The sequence below is a fragment of the Pezoporus occidentalis genome, unplaced genomic scaffold (assembly GCF_034315485.1).
Source record: "Pezoporus occidentalis ecotype Australia unplaced genomic scaffold, CSIRO_AGI_Poc_V1 ctg1, whole genome shotgun sequence".
Lineage (NCBI taxonomy): Eukaryota > Metazoa > Chordata > Aves > Psittaciformes > Psittacidae > Pezoporus > Pezoporus occidentalis.
The window spans coordinates 15,711,776-15,739,530 of NW_026912778.1; the positions used below are offsets into that span (position 1 = coordinate 15,711,776).

The 27,755-nt window shown below is 37.1% G+C and overlaps 2 protein-coding genes across 5 annotated transcripts in view; one reads left to right on the plus strand and one right to left on the minus strand.

The window, feature by feature from the left end:
- The first annotated feature begins 465 nt into the window (after positions 1 to 465).
- Positions 466 to 20,171, plus strand: AASDH (aminoadipate-semialdehyde dehydrogenase). Of its 4 annotated transcripts, none has more exons than XM_062642466.1 (15): positions 466 to 758; positions 1,402 to 1,655; positions 3,682 to 3,802; positions 4,488 to 4,828; positions 5,338 to 5,530; positions 7,858 to 8,099; positions 10,115 to 10,221; positions 10,670 to 10,842; positions 11,368 to 11,560; positions 12,105 to 12,223; positions 13,551 to 14,385; positions 15,480 to 15,643; positions 16,252 to 16,377; positions 17,660 to 17,791; positions 18,855 to 20,171. In XM_062642466.1, exons 2-15 carry the CDS (start codon positions 1,426 to 1,428, stop codon positions 19,251 to 19,253), a joined length of 3,375 nt encoding a protein of 1,124 aa, XP_062498450.1. In that variant the 5' UTR covers positions 466 to 758; positions 1,402 to 1,425; the 3' UTR covers positions 19,254 to 20,171. The 4 variants fall into 4 exon arrangements, with proteins under 4 accessions (XP_062498450.1, XP_062498622.1, XP_062498540.1 ...); XM_062642638.1 differs by having other exon boundaries at positions 466 to 684; XM_062642556.1 differs by having other exon boundaries at positions 466 to 664; positions 1,381 to 1,655.
- Positions 20,172 to 20,466: 295 nt separating this feature from the next.
- CRACD (capping protein inhibiting regulator of actin dynamics) overlaps positions 20,467 to 27,755 on the minus strand; it is a 55,947-nt gene continuing 48,658 nt past the window's right edge. The window contains exons 8-10 of the mRNA XM_062642351.1: positions 27,313 to 27,503; positions 26,054 to 26,222; positions 20,467 to 23,460 (exon numbers count right to left, since the gene is read on the minus strand). Coding sequence (XP_062498335.1) covers positions 23,300 to 23,460; positions 26,054 to 26,222; positions 27,313 to 27,503 — 521 coding nt within the window. The 3' untranslated portion in view covers positions 20,467 to 23,299. The remainder of the gene's footprint in view (positions 23,461 to 26,053; positions 26,223 to 27,312; positions 27,504 to 27,755) is intronic.

Below are 27,755 nucleotides of genomic sequence, written 5' to 3' on the forward strand. Positions count from 1 at the left end.
ATAGCTAATATTAAACATGGTTATGAACGGGTCTTCCCTGTCTCTCTCCCTTCACTGGCAGGCAATACGCATCGAAAGTTTCTTTAAATAAAGTCACTGTGAAAGCGCCTCAAAGCTGGACCAAAATCGTTTCATGTCCCGCATTAAACAGCCCTCTCCAACCCCACACCCCAGCCCAGCCCATACTGCATTACCGGTGCCGGCTCCCACCAGCGCCCTCTCAAACCCAGCCGACAGCCCTTTCACCCCACCGAGCTCCCGGCAGCAAAGGGTAATAACCCTCCGCAGAGGCTGCGGCAACAGCTGACCGAGCGACTACATGGATACAGATATAACTGAACTCCTGAGTGTGGCGGGCAAACCATGCCCCTTCACCCCGGCCACCTGCTGGTATTTCAGCCCCCTTCTCATGTCTGAAGGAAAAGCTGCCGAAGTGCCCTAGCATCCTCCCTATTCATCTCACCCTCGGGAAAAAAATGGCACCGCCCCACGCAGGCTACTGGCGGACAGGGTGCGGCTTGTGGACGCCCCAACAGCGCGACGGTCATTGAGCAATGAGACGCCGCGTTACTGCGGAGTTGGGCAAGACGAGCACGGTGTCGCCAATCAGAAGAGCTGACGTTCTGTTGCTAGGTGGCGGAGGAGCAAAGGAGGGTGTTGGGCTGTTGCTCGAAGCTGCCTCAGGTGGGGGACCCGCGGCCGCAGTGGTCAGCGGCAACGATCGGTGGTGCCGCGCTGGTGGCGTCAGCCCCGGAGAGGTACCGCGCTGCCCCGGGAGAGGCCAGGTCCTGCCCGTCGCGGGTGGAAATGGGGGCACTGAGCGCGGCGGGGTGTGCGGGCCTCGCCAGTCCTGGCTCGGGAACGCTGTTGAGTCCCGACCCTGCCGCGGTGAAGGCGGGAGGGGCCTCGGCCTGGAGCCTTCCGGTCCGCCGCTCGGTCACCGCTGTGGGCATGACGGGAGAGGCTGTAGGGCTGAGGCGTGCAGCAGCAGAAGCGTTAGCACCCCAATAGCCTTGGCAGTCCATGCGTTGGGTTTCCTGCTTGCAAAAGAAGGATTCGTATTTCACAGTTCTAGTAAAGACAGCGTTATTAACTCCTGCTAATAAAGTTACTAATCCAGTGCTGCCTAGCTTTACAAATAGAGGTGTAATGGGGAGGAACAAACTATTTCTGTGCAATGAAATAATGGTGAATTACTGTATCCTGGGTCTTAGCATAAGACCCATGGCAAACAACGGAAGTAAAAAGCATTATGCTTTTGCAGTATGAAGTGTGGTGAGGCTGTGAGATTATGCCACGGATCTTTCTCCTTTCTTGGTAGTGCTTTTTGTGCTTATATAATTTGACTGAATCATTAAAAGTGAGGTGGTGACAACGCAGTCTGGTCTGTTAATCTTCCAGGAGGACTGAAGATACGCATCTGAGATGACTCTTCAGGAACTGGTGAATCAGGCAGCAAGCCTCTACTCTGATAGAAAAGCAGTTTGGTTTGATGAGTGCAATGGCAAGCCTCCAACTTTCTACACATATGCAACAGTGGTTAAGCTTGCTGTGGAATTAACAGCTTTCCTTCAAAAACTCTGTGACCAGCAAGGAAAATGTGAAATAGGCCTTTACTGCTACCCTGGAATAAACTTACCGTCTTGGATCTTAGGGTAATGGTTTGAATGCTTGCAATCTGTGTTGAGTTTTTATGGGTCATCTCTAAGAGCAAATTTTCAGTTTGCTTATATTTTAATAACAAAAATGCATTAATACTGTAGTAATACAGGCAAGAGGCACTGGAGTCTGGCATTCTTTAGGGAAAAATATGGCAGTATTATAATCTTTTGGAAAACCACTGGTAAAGCTGTTTTGAATCTTAAATTCTTTCATCTAAAGTGTCTGTAACCATTCCCTTTTTTAAAAAAGCTATTAAGCATATTTATAGAAATATAAATAAATTAATGACAAGTATCTGTTGTGCTTGCTTAAAAATGGAGATGATCCAACAGAATAAATGTATCTATACAAGAAAAGGAATATGCAGGTTTTTTTAATGTATTCTTGTCTTGATAGAAAAAAAATGGTGCACTGAAAACAAGTTTCATGCTTTAAGCTAAATGACCATACAGTTCAAGTTCCATTACAAACATTGTAGGATAAAGTAATGAGCAATGCAGCACTAAAGTGACATTGATTACTTAATGGCCAGGAGATTACAATGTTTGTGATCTCAATATTCAAGCTAATTCATCAATTTTTGAAACCCTACTTCTGCTGATGAATTCTAATGTTTATATCCTTTATGTATGTATCTTTTATATCCATGTATATATGCATGTATGATGTAATGTAGAATTGCAGCATCGCAAGCATGTTGTCTTCAGGTGATGTCTACAGCAGCAGTTGTGCTTCCTAGGGGGATGGATGGTCTGCATCAGTATTTTATTATTGTCACACTGCACACAAGAGGTTGTATCACAGTTGAGTATAGAGATTTGAGTGAAATGACTGAGAGAGTTCTGCAGTCATAAACCTCCCAGAAGCACTGAGGAGCATTCTCATTGGTCAGGAAACACTTTTGCCCCCAGTCCAGAAGTGGAACAGGTTGTCCAGAGATATGCAGGTACTATTCATGGAGGTTTTCAAGACCTGACTGGATAAAGTCCCAGACAACCTGGTCTGGTGTCACAGCTGGCAGGATGTTGGATGAGGCATGCTGGGGTCGCTTGCCACCTGGTTTAAAGATTAAAGATCCTATAACCCACTGAACTGAGCAGCAACAGTTTTCTTTTGCTGGGTAACTGGGAAATACTGGGGCGTTTTAATCCTTAACAGCTGTTGTTGCTGAGTCGTTAAGTGCTGTAAGTGATGCAGAGCAGGCTTAGGTGATACCAGTGGCTAGTCTAGTATGTAGAATGCAGCAGTTTCCAAGTCTGCATTCTGGATCTCACCATTACTGCAGTGATAAATCACTTGCACAGAGACGAGATACAATGAATTGTACGTGTTAACCCAGCCTTAGAAAAAATGTGAAGATTTGTGGAAGCTGTGCATAGTTTGGTTGCCGCTCCTGCCTTGGCTTTTTGTGGCATTGATTCAAGTGCTTGTCTTTCTCAAGTGGAGCCACTAGAGGGGGGGATTGTAACGAGCAACTGTTGAGGAGGCACTACAATGTAAAGCGCAGCGAGTGAGAGCAGAATGATACTTAGTATTTCTCTGCTCGTTTATTTGGGAAGAAATTCGAGTACGTGCTTAGATTTTTATGATGCTGGATTCGTTGGACTAGTGAGAACAGAAAATGTTTTCAGTGTGCTTACTTCAAGTGGTTTTTTTAAAATATGTTTATAAATCTATATACATGAGCAAAATGCTTGTATTTCATTTCCTAGTGAATAGCAGAAACTTTTCAAATGTGCTGTTGATGTCAGTGATACTTTTGTCATCAACAGCCTGGTTGGCCTTAAATAATGTTAAATGTTTTCATCTCGCTTTAATCCGTTTCCTTGCTGTAAAATACCAAAAGGCAACACTGATTATTTCTCCTACTTTTTTTTCCAACAAAATGTTTAAAAGTCATGTTATGGATAAATTTTCTAGCTCTGGGAACTATGAAAGTATAAAAGAAATATTAGTGATATTTAAGAGGATTTTTCTTAATTTTTTTTTAATAAGTTAAAAACATTTATATCTTGTTAGAATCCTTCAAGTTCCAGCTGCCTATTCTCCTATTGATCCAGATGCACCACCAATGTTATCCACTTACTTCATGAAGAAAAGCAATCTTCAGTATGTCCTCGTTGAGAATGACAAACTAAATGTAAGTGTTCAGGCTTCTACAGGAAGCATTAAAGGGCAATTTAGAAATGTGCCGTTATTCAGATTGTATTCTGGTTTAATAAGCTTGGATGGGGTTATTTTATTTCTTCACATCAAGAGGTTGTCTTTTTCATTTGGAAAAGAACATTAAAATTAGCAGTACAAAGTACTTTTCCTCCTCTTCAAAAAAATTGCCTACTTTCCTATTACAGTGTTGTGAGACAAGCTTGTTTGGAAGACTTTTCCAGACTTGTTTCTCCGTATGTCAAGGATGAGAGTTGGAAGTCTTTGCAATAGTTGAAAAAACTTCTGCATTTAATTCTGTTGTTTCCTTTTGTCCAGCTCCTCCCAGATCTTATACCTTCACTCACTGCAAAGTGAATAGACAAGTTTGAACCTTCTAGTTATAATTCCGAGTTCTTTGTTTTCTGCTGAATTCTGTATTTTCCCTTTTCATTAGTTGCTTACAGAATCATTTATTTCACATTTATAAAGTTTGTGTTCACTCATGTTTAATATGTAAAAATGCACAAGCTTAAAATTGTCTGATGCATGTCCTCAAAAAGTAGAGGCATGAAAAATCAGTTTATTTGTATGAAACGCTGTTTCATATTTCATTGCATAAAGTAGAACAATAACAGCATGTCCTGAATTCTGGTGTTTAAATTGTTTCTTTTCTCTTACAGAAATTCCGGATGTCCCATGTTGGTTATTTTAACCACAATTCTTCCACAATAGAACATATTGGTTTAACTCTCTTCCAAATGAGCTCAAGCAACATGGATTTAAATCCGCAAGTAGACAATGCAACGAGTAAATATGAACCTTCCAAAGCTATGGCTAACTCACAGCCAGGATATACTATTCACCCAGATCAAACCAAAGTAAAAACATCAGAAGGAGCATACATGACTGTTGGCCAGAAATACTCTTTAGCATATGTCTTGCATACATCAGGAACTACAGGGATCCCCAAAATAGTCAGAGTGCCTCATAAATGTATAGTGCCGAATATTCAACATCTTAAGTAAGTGTGGTTTCCAGTTTTCTTTTAAATACTTCTACAAATTTGACACATAGGGTATTCTGGCTTGCAGCTTAAAAGAAATGTATAACAAAATTAACTATTGATTATATTTACCATGTTCTGTAATTTTAAATCCTAATTCCTTTTTAGCCTACCTGGGCTTCTTTCTGCTTCATTTAATACTTTTTAAAAAACCCCAGAAATTATGGAAAATGCCATATTTGTTTTTTAATGGGCATCCATTAGTTGAAATGCATCCTTCAACATACTGTATTTGTGTGTAATGTGGTAGATACCTTAGTAAAGGACCTCATTAATTTAATCAGTAGTTACAGTCTTGATGCATGAACTTGTGCTCAAATTGTCTGGCCTGCCTATGCCTGTATATTCAAAGCAGCCCTTAAGACCTTAGCTTTGCTGAAGCACATTTCTTTCATGCTGCTCTTCTGCTTTGAAAATGTTTTTTAATAACATGCATCAGATTGTAATTCCTAGCTTTCTTATTTTAGATCCATATTTGAGATCACACGGGATGATTTGCTATTCCTGGCTTCTCCACTGACATTTGACCCGTCTGTGGTTGAATTGTTTGTTGCTCTGACAAGTGGAGCGTCTATTCTTATAGTACCAAACACTATTAAAATGATACCTGTGGAGCTGTCTGCTGCTCTGTTTCACCATCACCATGTGACAGTGTTGCAGGTAGGCAACACCTAAGATAAGTGTCTTCAGTGTCTTGCTTCTCACCATTCCTAATGTGTACTGCTTTTTCATCAGTGTAGATGCTAATGAGAATAGAACAGATGCGTTCTTCCTTGAGGGCGCAGCTCACACTATCCTTTTTGCTGTAGTGTTAGCTGATTAGAAAATTACCATTTGATCAAAACCTCAAACATTTTGTGACAGACAGCAAGGAACAAAAGATAAAACCAGTGTTCATCTTAAGAAACCATTAATTCTTAAGAATTAATTATTTTGTTAATTAAGCAATTAGTTCTGAAGAATCTGGTAATGGAGTAACATGTTACAGACATTTTTAGCACTTTTTAATAGGCTTGATCTTGGAGCCTTTCCTCATAAACAGCTTATAAGTTTTAATGGTAGTCTCTTATGCTAAAAATACAACTAAGCCACTTCCATTTGTAGGATGATAAAATGTTTGTTGTTGCTTTTACAGTAATGAGAGCAAAAGAATAATTGATTCCACAGCAACACATTGTTTTCAGGCCACCTGTTTATATGAGGCTTAATATGCTCCTTGTGCCTTAACGTGCATCATCTCCTATATTGTCTCAATTTTAATAGTTTTAAAGTTAATTTTTGGAAAATTTACTTGAAGTTATGAGCATCCAGCATTGCTGAGTAAGTCTAACCTTGCTTTGTAGTGTAACAAGATGTTTTGTGAAACTTCTACTTGTGTATGGAAACATAAATTAGGGAGAGTCATTAGAAATTGATCTCACTTGTAACTGACTTTGAACAAAGTGAGTATGGTCTGATTAGTCTATTAATTATGATAAATCAACCCCTAAGTCTTGCTTTGCCATTAATATTGTAGTTCTGAAGTATTTGCACTCATAGAAATTCTGAGATTTCCTTTTCTCTTGGAGGAATGGTGGTAGCTGAGATTATAAGGTGTAAATTTAAGATCTATGAGTAGTTAACTGAAGATTCCACAGCAGAGAAAAATCCACTAGTTACAAACACTTTGTAACCTTATTATCTGCTCTTATTTTTAGTTATTATGATTGCTACAAATCTCAATAGTATAGATTTTCCTATCATATACAAGTTTCTTGATCAATTTAGCAAAATTTTTAAAGTATGGGTTTTAAGACTTTTTAAGATACATGGGGCTTTAAGTATGCTAAGCATTAGTAGAGAAAGATGAAATTTGGTAAATGGAGGCATTTGAGATGTCTTTCTAAGAAAAGTTTGATTTTGTGAATTTTTTGATCATTTTCTAAATCAGTGAAGGAAGTGTTCCCAGCTGAATTAATGACAAAAATGTTTTCCTTAGGGCTTAACTGATGATGAATAATTTTATGATGTTTCTTAAATTATAGCAAGACATTACATTCCCCTCTTGACTTGGTTGAATAGACTTGAGAAATCCAAAAAGTATTATGAGGAAGGGAAGGAGTAATTTTTCCCCTCTGTCTTTCTTCCCTATAATTCACCAAAGTTAAAATGATCAATTGAAAAGTGATGATCTTCATCTGTTACTTGAAGAAAATAACCTGGTAAGAAATAATTCCATTAATTTTCCAGTCTTCTCAGTAGAAAAAGTCGGCAAGAATGAGAGTGAAATGTGTTTGTTAAAATGATTTGTTGTTTTTCCCTTTACTGAAAGGGCTCTAAATTACCAGTAGTTTGACAGGAGTTATATTTAAGGAAGTTGTTTTTTTTCCGTTTAATTCCCCTCTTTCCCCCCTCCCCCTTGCTCATTTTAGAGCGAGATGAGAAGGCTTTCAGAACAACTAATCTTCTGCTATATTTACAAAAATCAGTAATAATCCAGAATCTGCCATCCTTGGAATTTTTAGTGCAATGGGAAGGTCTTTAAATGTTCTGTGTGCAGGTTAATCACTTATATAGGTTGTTGTTGAAGTAACGTTCTGGAATGAAGGGGAGAAGAGCTCAAATAGTAACATCAAGAGAATACTGTTTGCTGCTTTCTGTTTCAAAGTAATTAACATGAGAACTAACTTACGCACACTTTAGGTAACAGGTGTGGCCCAATAGGGAACCCATAACACATTTAAGTAAAGAAGAAACTGCAGAAGAGCCTAGATTGGTACTGATAGTACTCATTAAGGCTTCACATAAAAAACAAAATCTCACAAAACACCACTGAGATACATATAAATTTACTGTACCATATCTGATGGTTGATGTCATCTGCTCTATGTAGATGGTTGTTAAGTACATCCGCAATATAGCTATACAGCGGATATGGTAAAGCAGGAAGATGGCTACAGATATACTGAAAAAATGTAACAGGTCTTTCTGTAATATCTATCATTCAGGCAACACCAACTCTTCTCAGAAGGTTTGGAGCTCACATTATTAAATCAACAGTGTTGTCTGCAAATACTTCTCTTCGTGTCTTAGCCCTTGGTGGTGAAGCATTTCCTGTATTGAATCTCTTGAAAAGTTGGAAGCATAAGGAGAACAAAACAAGTATTTTTAATTTGTATGGTATTACTGAAGTGTCAAGCTGGGCCACTTGCTACAAGATTCCTGAAGAGGTTTTTACTGATGATTTTAGGTAGGAAAAGTCACTGTTTTCATGGCTTGTGGATGCATGTGAATGATGAAAATTACTAGAAATGGAACTTTGGTCTCCTGTTTCCAGGGCTACTGAGTCCTCATGAGTGTTTATGCTGATAGAAGTTACATTTGTTTTTAATGTAGAAATAGACTAATCCAGTCTATTTCTCTATTAGTCTCTCTAATCCAAGAGAAACTAATCCAGTCTCTCTTGCTCTAATACGTCCTCCTCAAGTAAAAGTTGTTGATGAATGATTCTTGAATGACAGAAATGCAGTCTGAAATTCTGTGTACTGTTGACCTGTTAAGTTTCACATAATGCGTCATGATGGTTTTAGTCATCTCTATATCTAGACCTCTTCCTTATTCCAGCCTGTGATTCCACATGTTGAACGTGGACTAGTCTAGTCCAGGGTGTGCTGTCTCACTACATGGCACTATTGAATCAGTGTTGTGCTTCTGCAGACAAATGGCTTCTACCCAATTTGCTAGTAACTTCAGTTAGCCACATTCTTGGTCATTATGAGGTTTTTCCAGTAAGATCGTGCATGGTCAGTGGGAAGAAACCTAATACAGCTGTCAGTGAGAGTAAAGAAATGGGTCTCTCTAACTTCTAATCATCACCCTGGAGCAAAGATGGAGTCATAGCTTACTGCTGTCAAGTTCAGAATGTTACTTCTGAGATTTACTCATGTTAAACAAAAGTGCTTAAGTTTATTTTCAGATGTAATCAGTATATATACATGTGTTTCTTAACTGCTACTGTGCTTTTGCCTAGGGTTTTTAAACCTCCACAAATAATCACTTAAGTAGAGACGAGGTACTGTTTTTTTTTCTAATATTGCATAATACACTATTCGGCAAAGGATTCCACTGATATTACTTGACCAGGATGCTTGGCAGAAATTTGTCGAAAGTGACCAGTGGTCTCACAGTAATTTTACTTGGATTTCCAGAATATTTCCTTTTATCATTTAACACTCTGCCTTTTCTCACTCAATTTCTGACTTCTTCTTGTTGTTGTTCATTGTATTTTATAAAGAGAGTTACAGGAGAGTGAAGATCATGATAGGTACTTCCAGCCACATCGGTGTTTCATTTGCTCTCTGAAATGTGTAATTATTCCCTTGCATGATAACTATACATGCAACTTGAGTTATATCTGTTGTATGAAATGGGATATTTTGGACAAATGATACGATACATTAACCTGACACTTCAACCCTTGAAGAGTGGTTGGTCATAAAGGGTTATTAAATTCTCATGTAAAACTTATTTTCATTCTGATTTCTCTGAGTTCAAACATAAAATATAGTACTTTATGACAGAAATTTAACTAGAATCCATGCCTAATTCAGTATATTACCAAAGTTATTTACTTTGCTTTATAAATTTTGTTATACTAAGGAAAATATATTATTCTCTACTCCCACTCAGAAATAGTGTCTATATTCAATAAATGAAGTACTGCAAGTGCTTGAAGAGGTTAAAGAATGAAGAGAAAGTAAGAAGTCGGTCTGCAGTCAACACAAGTCTATAATAGATACATACTTAGCGTTGAAATTACAGTTTCTTTTATTTCAGTCTTTAGTGAAAGAGTTGACTCGTTGCCACAACATCAGTAATAAAATAGAACAAAAGCTCAAAGGACAGGGAAAGAATGAATTAGAAAGCAGCTACATATGTTTAAATTGGTTAATTTGATAGAAGTTTCAACTTAAAAACTGGCTGAAATTCTCAGGGTTCTTTGGGGGGTTTTCAGTGTCTGTTCAAGCCTTATTTTCTATAATTCTGTGGGGTTTTGGTATATGAAATGAAACCCCTGCACACTGACATTTCTAATTTTGAACAAATTTAGGTGTTTTTAAAGAAGAAGCATTTGTAGAAAAAAGCCCCAAGCATCTGCCTTTGTTCTAATACCAAAGCGTTAAAAGACTGTATGCAAACTCATTTCTGGAACAGTTGTTTTGTGTTCAGAAGATTTTTACTATTTCTCTCTTTTAATATATTTAGAACTGATTTCCCTATTCATTTGGGATCACCACTCCTTGGAACAAAAGTTGAGGTCAGAGATGCCAGTGGTTCTGCAGTTCTGGAAGGCGAGGGACAAATATTTATAGGTTACTTTATATTTCTTATTCATCTAAAATACTTTTCTTAGTTGACTGAGTTTTAATAATATGTTGATTATTTTACTTGATGGCTGCCTCTGATTTACAGATTAATGTAGAATTTAAGTTCCTATTGGACTGGGAACCTTCTGATGGTATTTTAAGTTGTTGAAATGATGATCAGGAAATTACTATAATTTTATCTGCAGACTGTGCTCTCATTATATTGATTCTTTTTCCTGTTTGCATTTTGATAGTTGAAGTGAGTTTTGTGTATTAACTGAATTTAAGTGCATAGCCCAGTTTGTACGTTGCGGAAGTTTAGATATTGATGATAATCTTTTAGAACTTCTTACAATGCTACTTAGAGTATAGGAGAATTTGGCCAAATATTCTTTATAATTTTCATTTACAGTTAACCATTTAATATATAGGACCACAATCTTTTCTTGTGTAGGTGGTGAAGAACGAATCTGCTTTCTGGATGATGAAGTAACTGTACCCCTAGGCACAATGAGAGAAACAGGGGATTTTGTAAGAGTGCAGAATGCGAAGTTGTTCTTCTTGGGCCGGAAAGACAATCAGATTAAACGTCACGGCAAACGTTTTAATATTGAATGCTTGCAGCAGGTAATGTAACATCTAGTAAGTACTGTATGCCAGTATAGAAGAGCAGGGATAAAGAAATGCATCATTATCATCAGACATGGGCACTCATTTTCAGATGACTTTTAGGAGTCTTAAAAAAATTGGGAGCGTGTATCATCAAAAATCTAGTTATATAATTTAGAGAGGAGTTTGGTTCTTGGAAATCTGTTTTATCATATGGTTTCTTCCAGGAGAATTGAGAACTGCATAAACACCTCGAAAAATACTGAACATTGTACTGCAATGCGTGTATAGTAATTGTTCTACAAGATTGTCAGACTCGTGGAATATATCTCGTTGATGGCAATTAGGCGAATAAGACATTTTTCTCTGAGTTCATTTTTATGTGAAGAAGTGCAGACTTCAGCTACAAGAGAAACTATTTCGTAGGATACAATGTAGGAATGTGAGGCAAATACATTTTTAAAATGTGTATTTTTTCAATTGTGGTTTTTACTCTATTGATAAACTGCATTTCAAAGCAAGACTAATATTTTTTAATTACAGGCTGCTGAAGATCTTTGTCAGGTAGAAGCTTGTGCAGTGACCTGGTATCAGCAGGAAAAACTTATTCTGTTTGTTGTACCCAAAGATGATTTAAAAGAGAAAGAAATAGTTAAAGAACTCCAAAAACGTCTACCGGCTTACGCAGTCCCTGATGAGCTTGTCCTGGTTAAAGCTTTGCCTTTAACATCACATGGTAAATGACATTATTAAGTACCCCTGCCACTTATTTTAATCAACTTTATTCCTATGCTTAGGTTTTTTTTTTCATTTTTTATGTGTGATTTATCTTTTTGTTAGCTGAAATTCAGAGCTGATTCAGGCTTTTAAAAACTGTAGATTAGATAACTTAACTCCTAGTAGAAAATCATGGCCGCTATTATGTTTTCTTGATAGCATTTCATTTGAGAGTCAAAGAGTAGTGGTAAAATCAGTTTAGTTTTAACACTGCATATTTCTTTCTCAGTCTTTCCTCTTGCAGTCCGCAACAGAACCCTGAATTCAGCTGGGGAAAAATCAGGCCTTGAAGGTGGGATTATGTGGGAGGCTAGGGTAAATTTTCAAAACTGCAAAAACATTACTGGATTCTCTATAGTTCTTTGGGTAAAAAAAATGCAGGTGCACTGAATACGAATAAGGAAGTGTGTACAAGAATAAAGTCACTTTTTAGGCAGAGCGGGTTTTGGAATTGTGAATGCTAAAAGAGCAATGAAAAAAATCGTACTTTATTTTCTACAAAGGCAAAGTTGATATATCTGAACTGATCAAGATTTACCAGAACCATCTAAACTCCAGAAGGCGTGACAGTAAGCTGAGTGGCGCAGAGGAATTGTGGGAAAGATTGCAGTATTTATGGAAGGTAGTATTTTGGGATGCTTTTTATCTTTGCAAGTGGGTCATTATACATGTGTCAGGAATTAAACAGTTTTAAGAAGTATGACTAATGCAACCCGAACATTCTAGCTGCCTATAGATTTAAGCAGTACAACTCTTTCTGTTCAGTTAATGCTTAAATAGTCACTCTGCAGTGGCCAAGAGGGAGTCATTTATATTTCTCTATCAGATAAAACTGCAGGTAATGAGGTGTAAGCAATTAGCATAGGAAGGACGTAACCTGTCAGTAGCTTTTTGAGTACTGCTTCACATGCCAAAGAGGGTATTCCTAAGGGAAACAAGGAACTGAGACTTGGGAACTTTGTACAAAATAGCTACTGTGTTAGTAGAGTTTCTTATTTCTCAATATAATTATGAAGAGTCTTTTTTTGAATAGATGGCAAATTTGCATAATTGTCTCTTGGAATGTCTGTTTGTGTTGTTTCTAAATTCCTGTATTAAAGGTGCATTTTTCAAGGTATTGAAATGTGATGCCAAACAGTATTAGTGGTTTGGTTTCTTTTCAAAGGTAGACTTCCAGGTTTCACCTGGAAGTTGGATTTGCTTTGGCTAGGACCTGAACAAGTAAATGTAGTGAAATTAGTAATCCAGTTTGACTGTGCTGATACTTGCAGTATTGGTGGCTATAGAAATGATAACCTGAAGGGATGGGATGTGCCTTAGACCCATTATGGACAGCAGGAAGGTGGCCTCCCAAACCAGATGATAAGTACTTCACGCTCAGACTTAACTAAGTAGGGAGTGCAGTGAGAGGAAACATAGTAATTGCTGTTTGTTGTAGTAACAATGCCCAATCCAAAATCCGTCATGAATTGAAGGTGTTACAGCTTCCAAAGGAGGTAGATAAATTGGTTACTTAAGTAATTTGGAAGTAAAAGATACCAGTTTATGTGTTATTGGTAAAATAAAGCACCTAAGCCAATTTTATCAAAAGGCATCAATGTTTTATCTGCAAAGTTGTCATTAATAGTATCGTGATTGAAAACAGCCAACTGAAATACACCACAATTTAATTCCTTAAACTGCACAATTTGAATGAGCAAAGCATTCTGTAGTACAGAATTAGTATCTCCCCGTTTCCCCATTTTTCCCCAGCTCTTGTTCCATCACTACCTCAGTTGGCCCTATCATGTGTCATGTGATTTTTTGCAGAGTATTGAGTTTCCTCAGTTGTTGATTTTTAATGGGACTTCTGGGTGTTCAGGTGGATTTTACCCAACTTGAGTTTTTATGTTTGTGACAATGGTGTAACACCCATGAACTGTTACCTCTTTCTTTCTTCTTTTCTCTAGTCTGCTTTGGGCCTCCTAGGTGATTCAGCTGGCATTTCTAAAGATGCAGTATTTCTGCAGAGTGGTGGAGACTCCTTACAGGCTCTACGATTTTATGGTGAAATTGAGATGCTTGTAGGCAAAGCTGTGCCTGGACTCCTCGAAGTTATTCTCAGCCACTCGATTGAAGAGGTTTATAGACATGTTCATAAAATTCTGTTCCCAGATGAAGACCAATTAATGACATATGACAGTGTTATGAAAAGAAAATTAAGTGGGAACAGTGGAGAGATGTTCCATGGAAAATATATTAAACTGAAATCTGAAAGAGGTCTTCAGGTTGCTTCAGGGTTAATTTCATTTATTGCACTAAGCAGAGGAAATAATCTTTTTCCTATGAATTTCACCAAGACTTTTATGCGCCCAAATAATACAGTACAGGTGGGAATGGAACTGATACAGCAACCATCCTTTCCACATTTAGTTGCTCCAAGTATAATGAAAAGCCATGCACAAGGGTATGAAATGGAAAACAGAGTCTTAACAGTTACAAACAAGGCAAATAAAACTGACTGTGGCTCTGTACAGGAGATCCATGCAGAATGTAGTCATGTAGCAACTGCGAAGTTGGCATTATGCATAAGATGGAAGTCAAATACAAGAAAATGTGTTGATGCATCACCACTGGTTATAATACCATCTAGCGAAGTATCTGCATCTGTATATATTGGCTCTCACTCTCATGCAATGCAGGCAATTGATCTAGATTTGGGAGAAGTGAAATGGGAGAAGAACCTTGGAGATCGTATTGAATCTTCTGCCTGCATATCTAAGTGTGGAAATTTCATAGTTGTTGGTATGTCTTTTGTTTCAGCCTTCATTTTAAATCATGTTTTTTCTGCTAAATACAAGATGAATGACAGAGAATCTTATTTCTTACCTCTGAATGTCCTCCATATATGCTTTACATTAACTTCCATATCTGTGTCAGAATTAATTCATTATAAAATAGAAACGGAAGAAGTAATTTAGGTGTCATGATAACCATTAATGGAGCCTGTCTAACATATACACTTGAGCTTTATTATATGCCAATTTATTAATAAGGTCTTATTAAGGAATAGTCAGTGGGTGCCATTTCTTTTTAATGGTTGATTAAGGTGTGACATTTAAACTGTTTTGCTTTGTTTTTTTTTTTTTTTTAAGTATGGAAAGATGATACAGTCTTAAAATGTCTTTAAAAATTGATAGAGGTAGAAATTAATATATAATGTCTCAGATTATTTTTCACAGAGTTTAATTATCTCATTTGACTCTTCTTTTGGGAGATGTAGAGAACATGTTTCAACAGTTTTTTTGGGGTTTTGTCATATTCATTGTCAACAGATTTGCCATTGCTCATCATAGTGTTATCTTTTTAGCTAACATGGATGCGTCACTGGTTTGCACGCATGTCCAGGTCATGAGGTTTTTTCACACAAAGCTAATCTTACCATCTTTTTGCTAGATTTTGATTGTTATTTACTCTTAGAAAAAAATGAATATTCCATTAAAACTTGAAGAGTTTCAGGAATTATAGTTCAGTATTCATTAGAAAACATACAGACTTTATTCTTTCAGCATCTTTGTTTTCAAGGAAAACTAGGGAAAGAAGTAATTTAAAATAATATTCTTATACTCCATTTTCAGCAGCTCTTCACGTCTTTTAGTATTGTTACTGTAGAATTTGATAGAAATGCAGTGAAACGTAACCTGCAAAGTACACACAAAAAGTCAACTTCGAATGGACGAACTATCAGCAAAGACTGAGATAAAAGGAGAAACTTTGGGAAACGCTTTGAAACTATATCTCATGAGTCATCTTATTTCTTTCCAGCAATGATGCAGCTAGCAGTATAAATAAAAATAATCATTATTGCCCTCCGCCCCGTTGTGTTTTATTTCACACAGGTTGTTATGATGGCTTAGTGTATGTGCTTCAAAGCAGCGATGGAGAAATACACTGGACTTTTGTCACAGAAGATACTGTGAAAAGCTCTGCAGTTGTAGACCCTTCCAGTGGACTAGTCTACATAGGATCGCATGACCAACATGTGTATTCTTTGGATATTTACGTAAGAATACTGACTAACCTTTATGTATGGAAGAATAAATATCCAACTTGGACCTTATTTATAGTACATAAGATGAAGTTCCACTGGTGTTAGTATTATCAGGAGTCTACAATTGCAGTTTTGAAATAGGTAGGCCAGCTTCAAGTGGAGTTAGGATTATGTGGTATTAAATAGTGGTGGTCTCAGCTGTGGTTCTTGTGCTACTAGTCTCGGTTCAGACTAAATCTTGTTTCTTAGCTATTCTTTGCAGGTGTTTCAGAATAGGGTGTCCTGCTAGAAATAAAACTTAATAATATTAGTATTAGATATAAAGCTTAATAGTGGAGATCTAAAAGAGTGGACATTCTAAAAGAGAGGTGAAGGAAGATGGAAAATAAGAGGGCAGATACTGCCTCTTCATTAGCTGAATTTCTTTTAGTCATTGAAAAAGAAAGTAGCCAATGGCATATGTGCTGTTATAATAGCATGTAGATTATATCTTCGCCTCTTAATTAGTGTTTGCTGACTAAAGGCAGTGTTTGATAAACTGACATTTGAAGGACTTTGTAAGTATGATGAACTTTAACTGTTGTAGAAAAATAATTTCTCTTTTTTTCTTTTGCTTACAGAAAAGGGAGTGTGTGTGGAAGTTACACTGTGAAGGTGGAGCTGTGTTTTCATCTCCTTGTTTAAGTTCTTTACCATATCATCTTTATGTTGCTACACTAGGAGGACTGCTGTTGGCTATAAACCCAGTATGTACCTTTGCTTGTCTTTGATCCCAGTCTCAAATTTAAATGAAACCAAAATGCATTTCTGAAGTTAAGATCACCTTTCTGATGAAAGGAACCAGATGTTGTTACCATAAGATATTTTTCACTTGAGGGCCTTATTATTATGCACAAGGTTACCATAATTATCTGGTGATAAAGAGAACTGAAGTGCCTTGCTTGAATTTACATGCTGATTATAGACCAAAGTTGGAATCAATGTCTTCTCATTCCCATAGACTACCTTATCAGTTTAACTAGTGAGTGAGATTATGTCTAGATTTGTTTTTCTCCTCCCTCCCTTTGACAGTAGAGTCGGAAAAAAACTGCACAAACTTTCTGAGGTCAGAAAAAAATAAAGAAGCTCCTTCATTCCTCTTACTGTTTCCCTACCTGTAGTCATTTAAAGAGCTGTTCTCCTTAATTTTGGTTTCCTATTCTGTTCTCTGCACTTGGGGAATGACATTTGTGATATATATTGATAGATATTTCATGGGTTTCTGAGGCATTGTTGGCTTGCAGCTGGTCCTGGTAGATAAAAGGAATGGTCACTTGGAACAGCTGTTCATGTTGTACTCACACAACCCAGATCAAGAGTCCTAACCATCTTTCTTCCCACCCACTACAAGTTTCTTCAGTAACACCCAACCTAGAGTTAGAAAACTGGTTTATGGTTTTGCAGCTTTACTGGGCTGTGTAAGAAAAAGCAGATTCCATCCCCTCACCCCTCAGTAATCCTGAGTAACAAGTAGCTGAGAAACCCAGCTGTAACACCAAGTGACTTTTTATAAAAAATAGGAATGTGCAGGCTACCTCAGGAGCCTATTGTGACAGTCATAGATTGTGGTTTGCAGCATTTCCTACCATGTTTATAGTGAATGTCAAATCATTATTTTTCTTGCTTTCAAAAGACCCTCTCCTTCCTTGGTTCTTGTTATAGACTGAGGAACTGGGAATGGAATGAAAAAGAATCTGTCATTTATTAAAACTTACTATGCTATTATAATTATTATTTTGCCTAGGGAAAGGAAGAGAAAGGTGAAAGAGGAGTATTGAGTATCCCATGGAAAACAGTAAACATTTTGCTAGATTAATATTTGAAGAGTAGTTTTGCTTATGGTAGGCAATCTGGACAGGAGAAGTCTGCTTTTCGTTGCCTCTCCCTCTCCTCAATTCTTAAGGGCTTAATCAGGCTGTGAAGAAAGGTTGTTTTGTGCAGCTTCTTATGGTTACATTAATTACAATTATTCCATGCTGCCATTTGCAGGTAACAGGGAGTAAGATTTGGAAAAGCTTCCTGAGAAAACCACTCTTCTCTTCTCCTCACTGCAATGAGAAGTACGTTTACATTGGGTGTGTGGATGGAAACTTATATTGTTACGCTCATTCTGGAGAAAAGGTAAAAGTGTTGTCATGAGTTTTTTATGTACATCAAAAAACCCTTAATAAGGTGCTTTATTAATACTGGTTTCTGAGGTTTAATGATTAACGCATACCTTTTTGTGAACCAAATAAAGTGTCCATTGTTACAGAGAGGAGAAAGTAGAAAAGCTGTTTGCCTAGGGTAATCTATGCAGTTCATGGCAAAACCACAAACTCTCAAGTTGCTTGATGCAGTAACAGAATTTCTAGTTCAGAGCTTACTTACACCCAAAATAAATGGTCGAGAGTAGTACAGGCAAATGAAATGGTATGGGTTTGGTGTTGGAGTTTTCCAAGTGTGTTTAAAGCCATCTGTTCTGTAGGATGGTGGCTACTTAGAAGTAAAGGTTTCTTAGAATGTTTATGCATTTATCAAAAAATGCCAAATCATAATTTTGGCAAAATATGTGTCAGCCTTCATATTCAATTAAAGGAGAATATTTTTTTAGTTTGTCAGAGATGAATGTGGTTTGTATCTGGTGTTAAAACAACAGCTACTGTTTCTGTTTATTTGGCTGAGATGCAGTGCACATGGAAACTCCTAAGCCTCTTCTAATTGTAAAGTATGCTTTCACCCATGCTCTGCTCTGTGTCTGCTTGTAGCAGTGTGACAGAACTGATACTCTCTTGAGGGGGGATCTACACATCATTAGCATGAACAAAGGAAATATGCATTACAAAAGGAGTATTCCACTTTTTGGCTAAGGATGGCATGGTAACAGAATTCTCACGGTTCATTACTCATTCTGGTACAACAGCCCAAGAATATTATTTTCCAAAGTTGGCCATCTTTATCTGGGCCTCACAGAAGGTAGTAACTCTTGCATGTCTATTTTATAATATATATAAATATATATTTACTCTGAGTGTAAAATTTAACTTGTAATTTACAAGTAGTTTACAAGCCCTGACTGAAGTCTAGCATGCTCTTGAAATAAAATGCTTTCCTGTCAACAACTAGTCTATTAAAAAATTACTGTTGCTGTCAAACTGATTATGTGGACAACCTTTGATAACGGGTTGTTATATTCTTTCTGTAGATTTGGCAGTTTTCCACTAATGGACCGGTGTTCTCATCTCCATGCATCTCAAGTTTAACTAAGCAAGAAATATTTTTTGGCTCCCATGATTGCTTTATCTACTGTTGTAACATGGAGGGTAATTTACTGTGGAAATTTAAAGCTTCTTCAAGTGTGTATGGAACACCATTCGTTTTCCAAAGTGATGACTTAAAGAACAAAATTCTTTTAGCAGCAATATCTACAGATGGCAAAGTGTGGATCCTGAATGCCAAGAGTGGAACAGCGGAAGGAGTAGATAAGCTTCCAGGAGAGGTTTTCTCTTCCCCTGTAGTGTGGGGAACAAAGCTTGTTGTCGGCTGTAGAAATGATTATGTTTATTGCCTAGATTTGTATATACAGGAAAAAAAGAACAGCTAAGATGTTAGGCTGCTTCCTTTTTATTGTTTACATTGTAAACTAAGAACTCGCAGGTCCTCTCTACCTCTGTGTCTATTTTACTGTAGGCAAGAGGTGCTCTTTGGAGACTTCCCAGGTAGCATTTTGCAGAAGGCAGCGTCCAGTGTGTGTAGCACTCTACTGATTAAACAAGGATGGCTGCTCAGCACCAAGCCAGAGGTTTCACTGTCCCTCCCTCATTTTCCAGCTACAATTAATGAAATAACGTTTCAGATGGTTTGGATTTGAATGTCGTGCTTTGGCCCATGTTATGAGAAAAAGTAAGTCAGTAGTTTGGCTTCAACTTGCAGGGTTGGGAGAAACTGTGGTAAGGTGCCATACTCTGCAGCTTGGAATAACATGCTTGTCTCCCTGAGGAAGGAATGTATTCCTCTCTCCAAGTCCAGCCTAGCCTGTGCCCTAAGGTTCTTTCCTAGCCTGTGCCTGGCTCTTCCATGCATCAGACTGGTGTTTGTCTAGTCTGATGAGGTTTCTGTGCTGTGACAAGGTACCTCAAGTCCTTTTTTGAATCTTAACTTCCAACTTGATTTCTGAAGACGTAGCCTGCATTGCATATGCCTGGTAGTAGCGACCTGGTTGCTACAGTATGTTTAAACTGAGTAGCTCATCTCCTGTGAGCCTAGGCCCTCCTTGGCTTCTATTCAGTCAAGCATATACCGAAACTCCATTGAAGTCAGCAGGATTTTCTTCTTGTATTCTAAAGTACAGAATATATCTACATGTGTATATTTATTAAATTTCAATGATGGGTACAGTCTGGTTTCCAAGATGAAGTGTGCATTGCTCAAATCAACCATTGCCAATTTTTTAGGGGATCTGAATAAATGCTTGCTACAGTGTCTTTGCAGAGAACTATTAATAAAAGGTTATGTAAATTTGGTTTGGTTGTCTTTAACACCTTAAATTAATTACCTGGTATTAGTAATGCAAATCAAGTATTTGCAGTGACAGAAGTACACATAACTGAGAGCATCTTTCTAACTATGAGTCTTCTAAAAGAACTGTACTAGAAACTATTACCTCACTCTCTGATGAGCCATCTATTTTGAATTACAGTTCCTTAGCAGAAATGCTTAGTCAAGACACTTGTAGCACCGTGAAAAGCTGTCTTTATAAAGCAAACCTGAACTACGCGATTCGCAAAAGGAGACGCAGAATACATACATCAATTAGATAATTTTGACTGGGTTATAGTTTAATAAGAATTAAAATGACATTAGTATAATAAACAATTGCACTTTAAAACATTTGAAAAATTAAAAAAGTACACAACAAATACCCCACAATTATACATCTTATAGTTTTTATACATTACTATATGAACATAGAGGTTAATCATATATAACCTTGTCAGAAGAAGTGGTATTTTGTGTGTATAAGTTACAAAAAATTGAGACAATATACTACATAGTGGTTTGTTTGGTTCTTAAAACAGTTTTGCTGTTTTAAACTCTGTAGTAATGTTTTGGTTTTATTTTTACAGATTTCCAACACTTTATCAGAAATGGTTGCAACAAAGCCAAAGCAAAGTAACACTTCATTGGTATTTAGTGCAAAATTTTGTTAACATGAAATGTCACTGTTGAACATGTACACTTTAGAAATGTTTCCATCAAGTACTGTACATAATACAGTTTCCATTATTACACTAGATACCTTTATGGTTGAAAAAAAACTCTGCTTTGAAGCTTTAGATTAGGACAACCCTTAATGAAAGCTCTATTCTATGTGCTATAAATGTATTGGAAAATTGCATCCTTATGTCATGCACAATAGCACCTAATTTTGCTATGCTTTTCAGAATACCAGTATCTTTAATCCTTTAATCCTGATTTACTTCACCTTCTCTATATTTCTGCCTGGCTCCTTCTCCCAGGAAATAATTACAAAGATGGATTTCAGGCAGTTTATTTCTTGTGATTACAAATACATACTGCAGACTTATAAACTCAGAAAAAGGGTAAATTTAATTTAAGATGCGCTAACTCATGGTGCTAGCAGAGCAAAAAAAAATTATGGTCAAGATTAATTCTTCAGATAAGCTTGCAGAGATTTGACTTTGAAGGTGGCATTTTGGGTTTTTTGCCCCCCAAGTACTTGAGAGCAGCATTGAGTCATCCCTATATCAAACGTTTTATATACCTTATACTAAGGATAAAAAGCTATTTCAGAGATTTTGATTTTAAATTTGAAACTGAGCAAAACTGATGGCTTAAGAGACCCAAGAAAACCCATAGAATGACAATGGTTTGGGTTGGAAGGGACCTTAAAGATCATCTACTTCCACCCCCCCCACCCCCCCCCACCCCGACATTGGCAGGGACACCTTCCACTAGACAAGGTTGTGCAAAGCCCCATCTAACCTGGCCTTGAACACTTTCAGTTCCATCTTGCCTGCTGCACATCTACTTGATCTAACATGTCCATTGTGTTGTGCTATTGTAACCACTATACTGAGCCATGGGAAGTAGTGTATTCAATAATGACTTTTGCTGACAAGTCCTTTTTGATTCTTGGAACAGGAGGATACGGCAGGTTTCGTTCTGTTTTCTGCATAATTTAAAGTGCTACTTACTCCTTGTGCTGCATACAGCAGTTTGGCTAAAATACTTCCATGAAATACATAATGATACAGTTTCTTCCCATGAAAGTATCTCCCTTTATGATGTTGTAGGCTTAAAGGTTCCTTTGAGCCTTATGGTTATAAGGAGATTTGCAACTTTCTTTAAGACTTCCTTGTTAAAGAAACTCAGGTGTGTTACAGATTTATTTATTAGTGTGACTTTCTAAAATGTAGAGTTAGCTATTTCTGTAGGATATTGAGGACAGTAAAATTTTTATTACTTTGTGGACTTTATCCTTTTTTGTAAGATGGAGGGGGTAAACATTTCTATTTTAGTTCCAAGAAGTAATAAAGTGTTTTAACTGCCACAGCAGATACCTGAGATGGGCTAAGTAAACTTCTTTCCGAAGTGTTCTGGCTGTATTGGTCAAAGTACAGGAAGATATCTAACTACCTGAAGTTGCACGTGCAGTAAAATCAGGAAGAAGGCAGAGTTAAAATTCCTGAGACTCTCACCAACTTACCTTTCCGTTCTCAGTTAACTTCAGTTCAGCAAGTCTTACTCCTGTGGGAACTTACTGAGACAAATTCTACAGCTACATGAGCACAGCAATAGTTTTCCTTATTTTAGTTCCACTTGATTTTAAAGGTGTAATCTGCAATCACTGTCTTTATGCATCTTAAATATGGCACAAACAGTGATGCTCTTAAATGACTTAGAAGAAACACTGACTCTCTGGCTTCTTTTGGAAAATTTTCTGATATTTTTTTTTAAGTAATGTTTTCATTTACCTTTATTTTTTTTTAAATAGGATGAATTGTTTTCTTCCTAGGAGTGAGGGAATATAGACATAGTGTATTAATCCTATGAGGAAATAATTTATCTCAGCACTTGGATAGTACCATCTTTCTACTTATCATTTGCAGGTGGAATAATAGCTCTCAAATTTCATCATTAGGGAAGAAGCTTTCAAATTACAAATAGAACTGACAGCTCATACAGTTTAACACTTAAAAGAAAAACTTAGGAATAAGAGAAGGGAACATGCATCTTGCCTTATTTTCAACAATGGAGTGTTGAAAAAGATTTCTGAGATCAATGCTTAATTATAGAGTTCTAAAATTCCAGAACCAAATACCCACAGAATTTAAGGAGCTTCTGAACTGAAGTTCTGGCCCTTATTATGATACTAAAATTTACATCCAATATCTGAGCATTCGTAAGTTTTTGAGAGAGTCTGGCTCTGAACTTTTTGCCATGACCTTATTTAGCTATTTGTCAAAGCAATGGAATACGTGACTTGAATAGACTTTACAGAGAGCTAGAGCAAAATAATAATCAGTTCACTTTTCAGTCTTTCAATGCATGCATTTTCGGTTTTGTCATGTAAAAAGCTGAATAAATAGCAATTAATAGTCAGCAACAGAGATGTAGTTTTAAAGTTTACTTTATGATCTGTGGACAGTCACTCCAGGCTTTCGCTTTCCTCTTGGCTAAAGCAAGCCAGGCTGGTTCTGTTGACACAGGGTTAGCATCAGGTGTAGAGAATCTCTTGGCCACTTCCTTTGCCAGTGGGGTTGACGGAACAGAATCTGAAATTTCCACTGGTTTTGATGGGATGGGAAGATAAAAACATTAGTTGAACCGTGCTTTGTTGCAGAATACTAGAGATTTCACTTCTTTTCTATGCACATGTTCTAATCTAACACTTCATATTTATTTCCAACCCTTTTAATTTAAATCTTACTTTCCATTATAGTTGCAAAATAATCAAGTTAGGAGGAACCGAGTTTCCTTTTTCAGAGTGGACTCCAAGTAAGGTAACTCACAATAACAGGAGCAAAATTTTCAGTCTCTGTGAGATTCAAAGAAAACATTTCCACTTCGCCAGTCATTGTCTTTACATAAACTATTTTAATTACATCTGCAATGTAATGAACAATGGGAAATAAAGATGGATATTTTCCTTTTGGTAATGCAGCTGCTGAACATGTTATACTGAATAGAGTAAGCCAACTGTATTCAGGAGGATTTAGATTTCCTCTTCAGATTAGGGTTCTTAAATAAGCACAGAGAAGAAAGCAGTCCTATAGCTCCCTGCCTCAGTTAACCACACCTATAAGACTATCCTGAAGAATAAATAAACCAGTTTTTTTTCACAGCTGTTTGTCACATTTTCTTGAAAACACTGTATTTAAGGCAAACAGCTGTCTCAGCAAGAAAATGTGTTGAATGAGCAACTGATTTCTAACAAGCAACTTAATGGAGCAGAACTGCAGAAGTATATTGTAGAAGTCAGGTGAGAAAGATTGTTTAATTCTGAGATAGTGAATACCCTTGAAGGTAACCTGGCTAGATAATGGGCCCTATCTGAAACCTATAGTGTAACTAAAAATCTAAAGTTACAATGTAACTCCTCACTAATTCCACCCCCCAGCCCCCCTTACACTTTTTCCTTTTTATGAGCCAAAAGGTTTTTTTTTTGTTTAATGTGCAGATTCAGTCCAAATGACTTTTGGTTGCATTTCTTTTTCAGGTTTTGAATGTTTTAAAAACCTTTAAAATTGCAGGGATGGCAAAAAACATTTCATTTTCTTTTTAGTCCATCTTTAATCATGTATTTTTAGCTACTAGTAAATGAGCAGTAGCAGCAACTATTGCTATAGACACACTTTGAAAAACTGATTAAATGTTATGGTAATTTATGCTATTTTAAAGGTTATACCCTCTTATCAGTTTCTGTTGTACAAGACTCAAGTGCAAGTCTGAAATATACCAACTTCTTCAACTTTTGGGTGGGTTTTTGTGTTGTCCTTAGAGGAATACTCTGCAAACTTTTATTTTAAACATGTCCTAGCCTGGTCATCTGCCTTAAATGTTCTCCTAACTGTGGAAAACGCACATTGGTGTCATCATCTATAATAAACAAATACTCATGTAGGTGCATAGCTGGTAATGGCTACCTGGCTCTAAATGTAGCCAGTAAACACACAGATACCCAATCACTATTTCCGTTATGGCCAACACAGTTCCATGCTTTCACTTCAGGTAATTCAAAATCAGTCATTTCTCCTGAAACTCTCACTCTAGTGCAGACAGACCAACCAAGGATAATGAGGGTTTAGCCCTTTTAGATCTACCTTTAGTATACCTTGGATCTAGCCTTTAGTATTATAGATCAGATAGATAAATAAATTACCTCATTGGTTTCAGTAGTTGCATTCCACAGTTCTTGGCTTGGAGTGGTACTGAATAGATTCAGCTGATACATATCAGCTTCAATTCACTTTTAAAGAGGCCTACACTATTTACTGTGCAACTCTGAAAAAGGTTTCTTAAACACCTATCTGTAGTCTTGTCCAAAACCTTTTGCCTGGGATTAACGTTGGCTAGAGAAATATTAGACAAGTCTTTATTTCAACAATCATCTTATACCATCGCAAATATTATGCCCTTTGGGGAAGTATTTATTTTAATGTGCATGCTTTTTGAATATGGAATTGTTTCAGCTTAACTGAAGTGACAGATAAAATAGTAGGTTCTGGTTCCAACCTTCCATACCAAGTCCTTGACTGGAATGGAGAAATCCAAAATTCAAAGTGACAGGCTACCTTTGCTTTTGATTAGGGAATTGATTAGGTTTTATATTTTTGAGTTAACCAAGAGTACTCGTTGCAAATATTCTTGGGTGAGTTATTTCTTCTTGGCAAACTGGAAGGTGTAGGAACACACTATGCATCGTTTCCCACAAAAATACACTTTGTAGCAGTTAAGTATCATTCCCCCTCTGCTAAACGCCTACCTAAAGGCAAAACAATGCTGCAATTGCAATTTACAGTAAATAAAATCCCTCTAATGTGCATTGGTCATGTTCCAAAAATACTGTTGGATATGGCTTGGGGAGACTGCCTAAATTTTTTAGCCTGCACTGAGGCAATTCTAAGGAAATGCAGTAATGCAACCTTAATAATCTGTGGAGCCTTGTAAAAACCTGTTAAAATTATGTTCTTCTTGCATAATGGCCAACACATGAGACAGGGACAAGTTGTGTTGTTCTGGGCTGAAAGCAAATGCGTTTGTAATTTTAGGGATAATATATGACTGGGGGGAAATATCATTCTTTCACTTTCTCAGAAACATGCAATACCATTTCTGTAACACATTATTCCCAGAGTAAAAGTGAATCTGTTACTGTACCTGTCACAGAAGTCGGAAGGGTGTTTGACTTTTTTAGCTGCTCCCTTCTTTCTAGCCTTGACACAGCAGTCTCAATTTTCTTCTCCCCTTCTTGAGTTGTAGATTTCTGCAGTGTGCTTGTTTTGCTGCTGCTGCTGCTTTTATTATCTGACTGATTACTTAGAGCAGCCTAGAAAAGAAAAGAAAGGAAAACCTGGTAAATGAGAAATTCTCATGTAATGGCTACAAGTACGAGATGTCATACTTGATGCTTTTATTCACCACCTGTCCTTTCCTTAACCTTCCTTTTCAGCAAAGGATCAAAAGACTCTCATACTTCTAAAAGTAACAGTTATTAGAGACTGTAAAAAAAAAAAAACAACACACCCAACCCACAGTTATGTTTGTCATGTTGTCATTTCAGTCAAAATATTGAACAGTTTGAACCAGCCGTACCTGTTAAAGACAACACTGAAACACAGTGTGCACCTGTGGGCAGCTTCACACCCACTGCTCTTTTATTCCACCAGTTATCTGTGTCTGCAATTCTGCACATGTCCTTCAGAAATTTGGATCTCATAAAAACATCAAAATATATTTAGTTATCAACATAATCTCCCTTTTTACTATCTGTGGTATCTTTATGCAGCATCACTATTTGTGTAGCATCACTTCTCTACTGTAAGTGGAAGTGTTTTTCTTACTAATAGAAAACCACCGGTAGTAAATAGCTATTTGGAGAACAGGAAGAAGTGATCCTTGAATTCAGTGCTTGCTTTAGGCATTTGGATGTGTCACATGATGGCTCATTTCATTCATCTGCATTTTATCCAAATAATAGGTTACAATAAAAATAAATTCAAGCTTACTAATATTCACCTATAAGTGAGTAATCTAGCTGTTATTCCCAAGCATTAAGGGTTAACATCTTATTTACTCAATCTTTGAAAAAACCATGTTGCATACAATTCTTCTGTTCCATCACCTGCGCAGTGGTTATGCTTATGACTGCCAGTAACTAAAACCTGCTATTAAGGCATCAGAATTTATGTTAAAATTGTCACACTATTGCACAGTATTTTCTCCTGGAGGTCCCAGTTTCAAAGGAAACTCCAAACTTTCAGGCTACTTTTTTTCCTCACTGTCGTTTTAGCTTTTATGAAATCTTACAAACCAAACATTAAAAATAAAAACAACCCCCTTTCACGCAATAAAACTAGCTAACAGTTATAATTATGGTATCAGTGTTTCTAATGAGCAGGTTTCTAAAGATTGTTTACATTTTCTTTAGCCAGCTTCTCTGCTTGCTTCGCCTCTCTGGCTTGTCTCCTCTCTTCCCTTGTAGCTTGCTGCTCACGAAATCCCTTTTGCTTCTGCAGCGCTAATGTAATCCAAAGCGGTTGTGAAGTTTCAACTTTTTCCATCACCTTAGAGCCATCTAAAGAGTGCCTGCTCTGGAGGACAGGCTTTTCTGAAAGAAAACATGACAAGAATGGGTTGAGCAATGCGCATCTCTTGTCTCAAGCAAACCCATACAGCTATTCTACCTTGTGAAGACACTGGAGCTAAGCCCATAGAATGCCATGCCATTCACAGACCCCCATGGACTCTAAGTCAAATCCCAAAACAGTTTTTATGCCCCAAGAACAACTCCTAATTCAACACACTCATACAGTTGTCCAGATTTATCTTTCTTTGTGTGTGAAAAAGCCTACCTCAGACA

Coding starts and splice junctions, on each gene's coding strand:
- AASDH (XM_062642466.1), top strand. CDS start 1,426: ATGACTCTTCAGGAACTGGTGAATCAGGCAGCAAGCCTCTACTCTGAT. Junction 10,222..10,669: donor CGAGGGACAAATATTTATAG/GTTACTTTATAT, acceptor TTTCTTGTGTAG/GTGGTGAAGAACGAATCTGC. Junction 11,561..12,104: donor TTTGCCTTTAACATCACATG/GTAAATGACATT, acceptor TTTTCTACAAAG/GCAAAGTTGATATATCTGAA.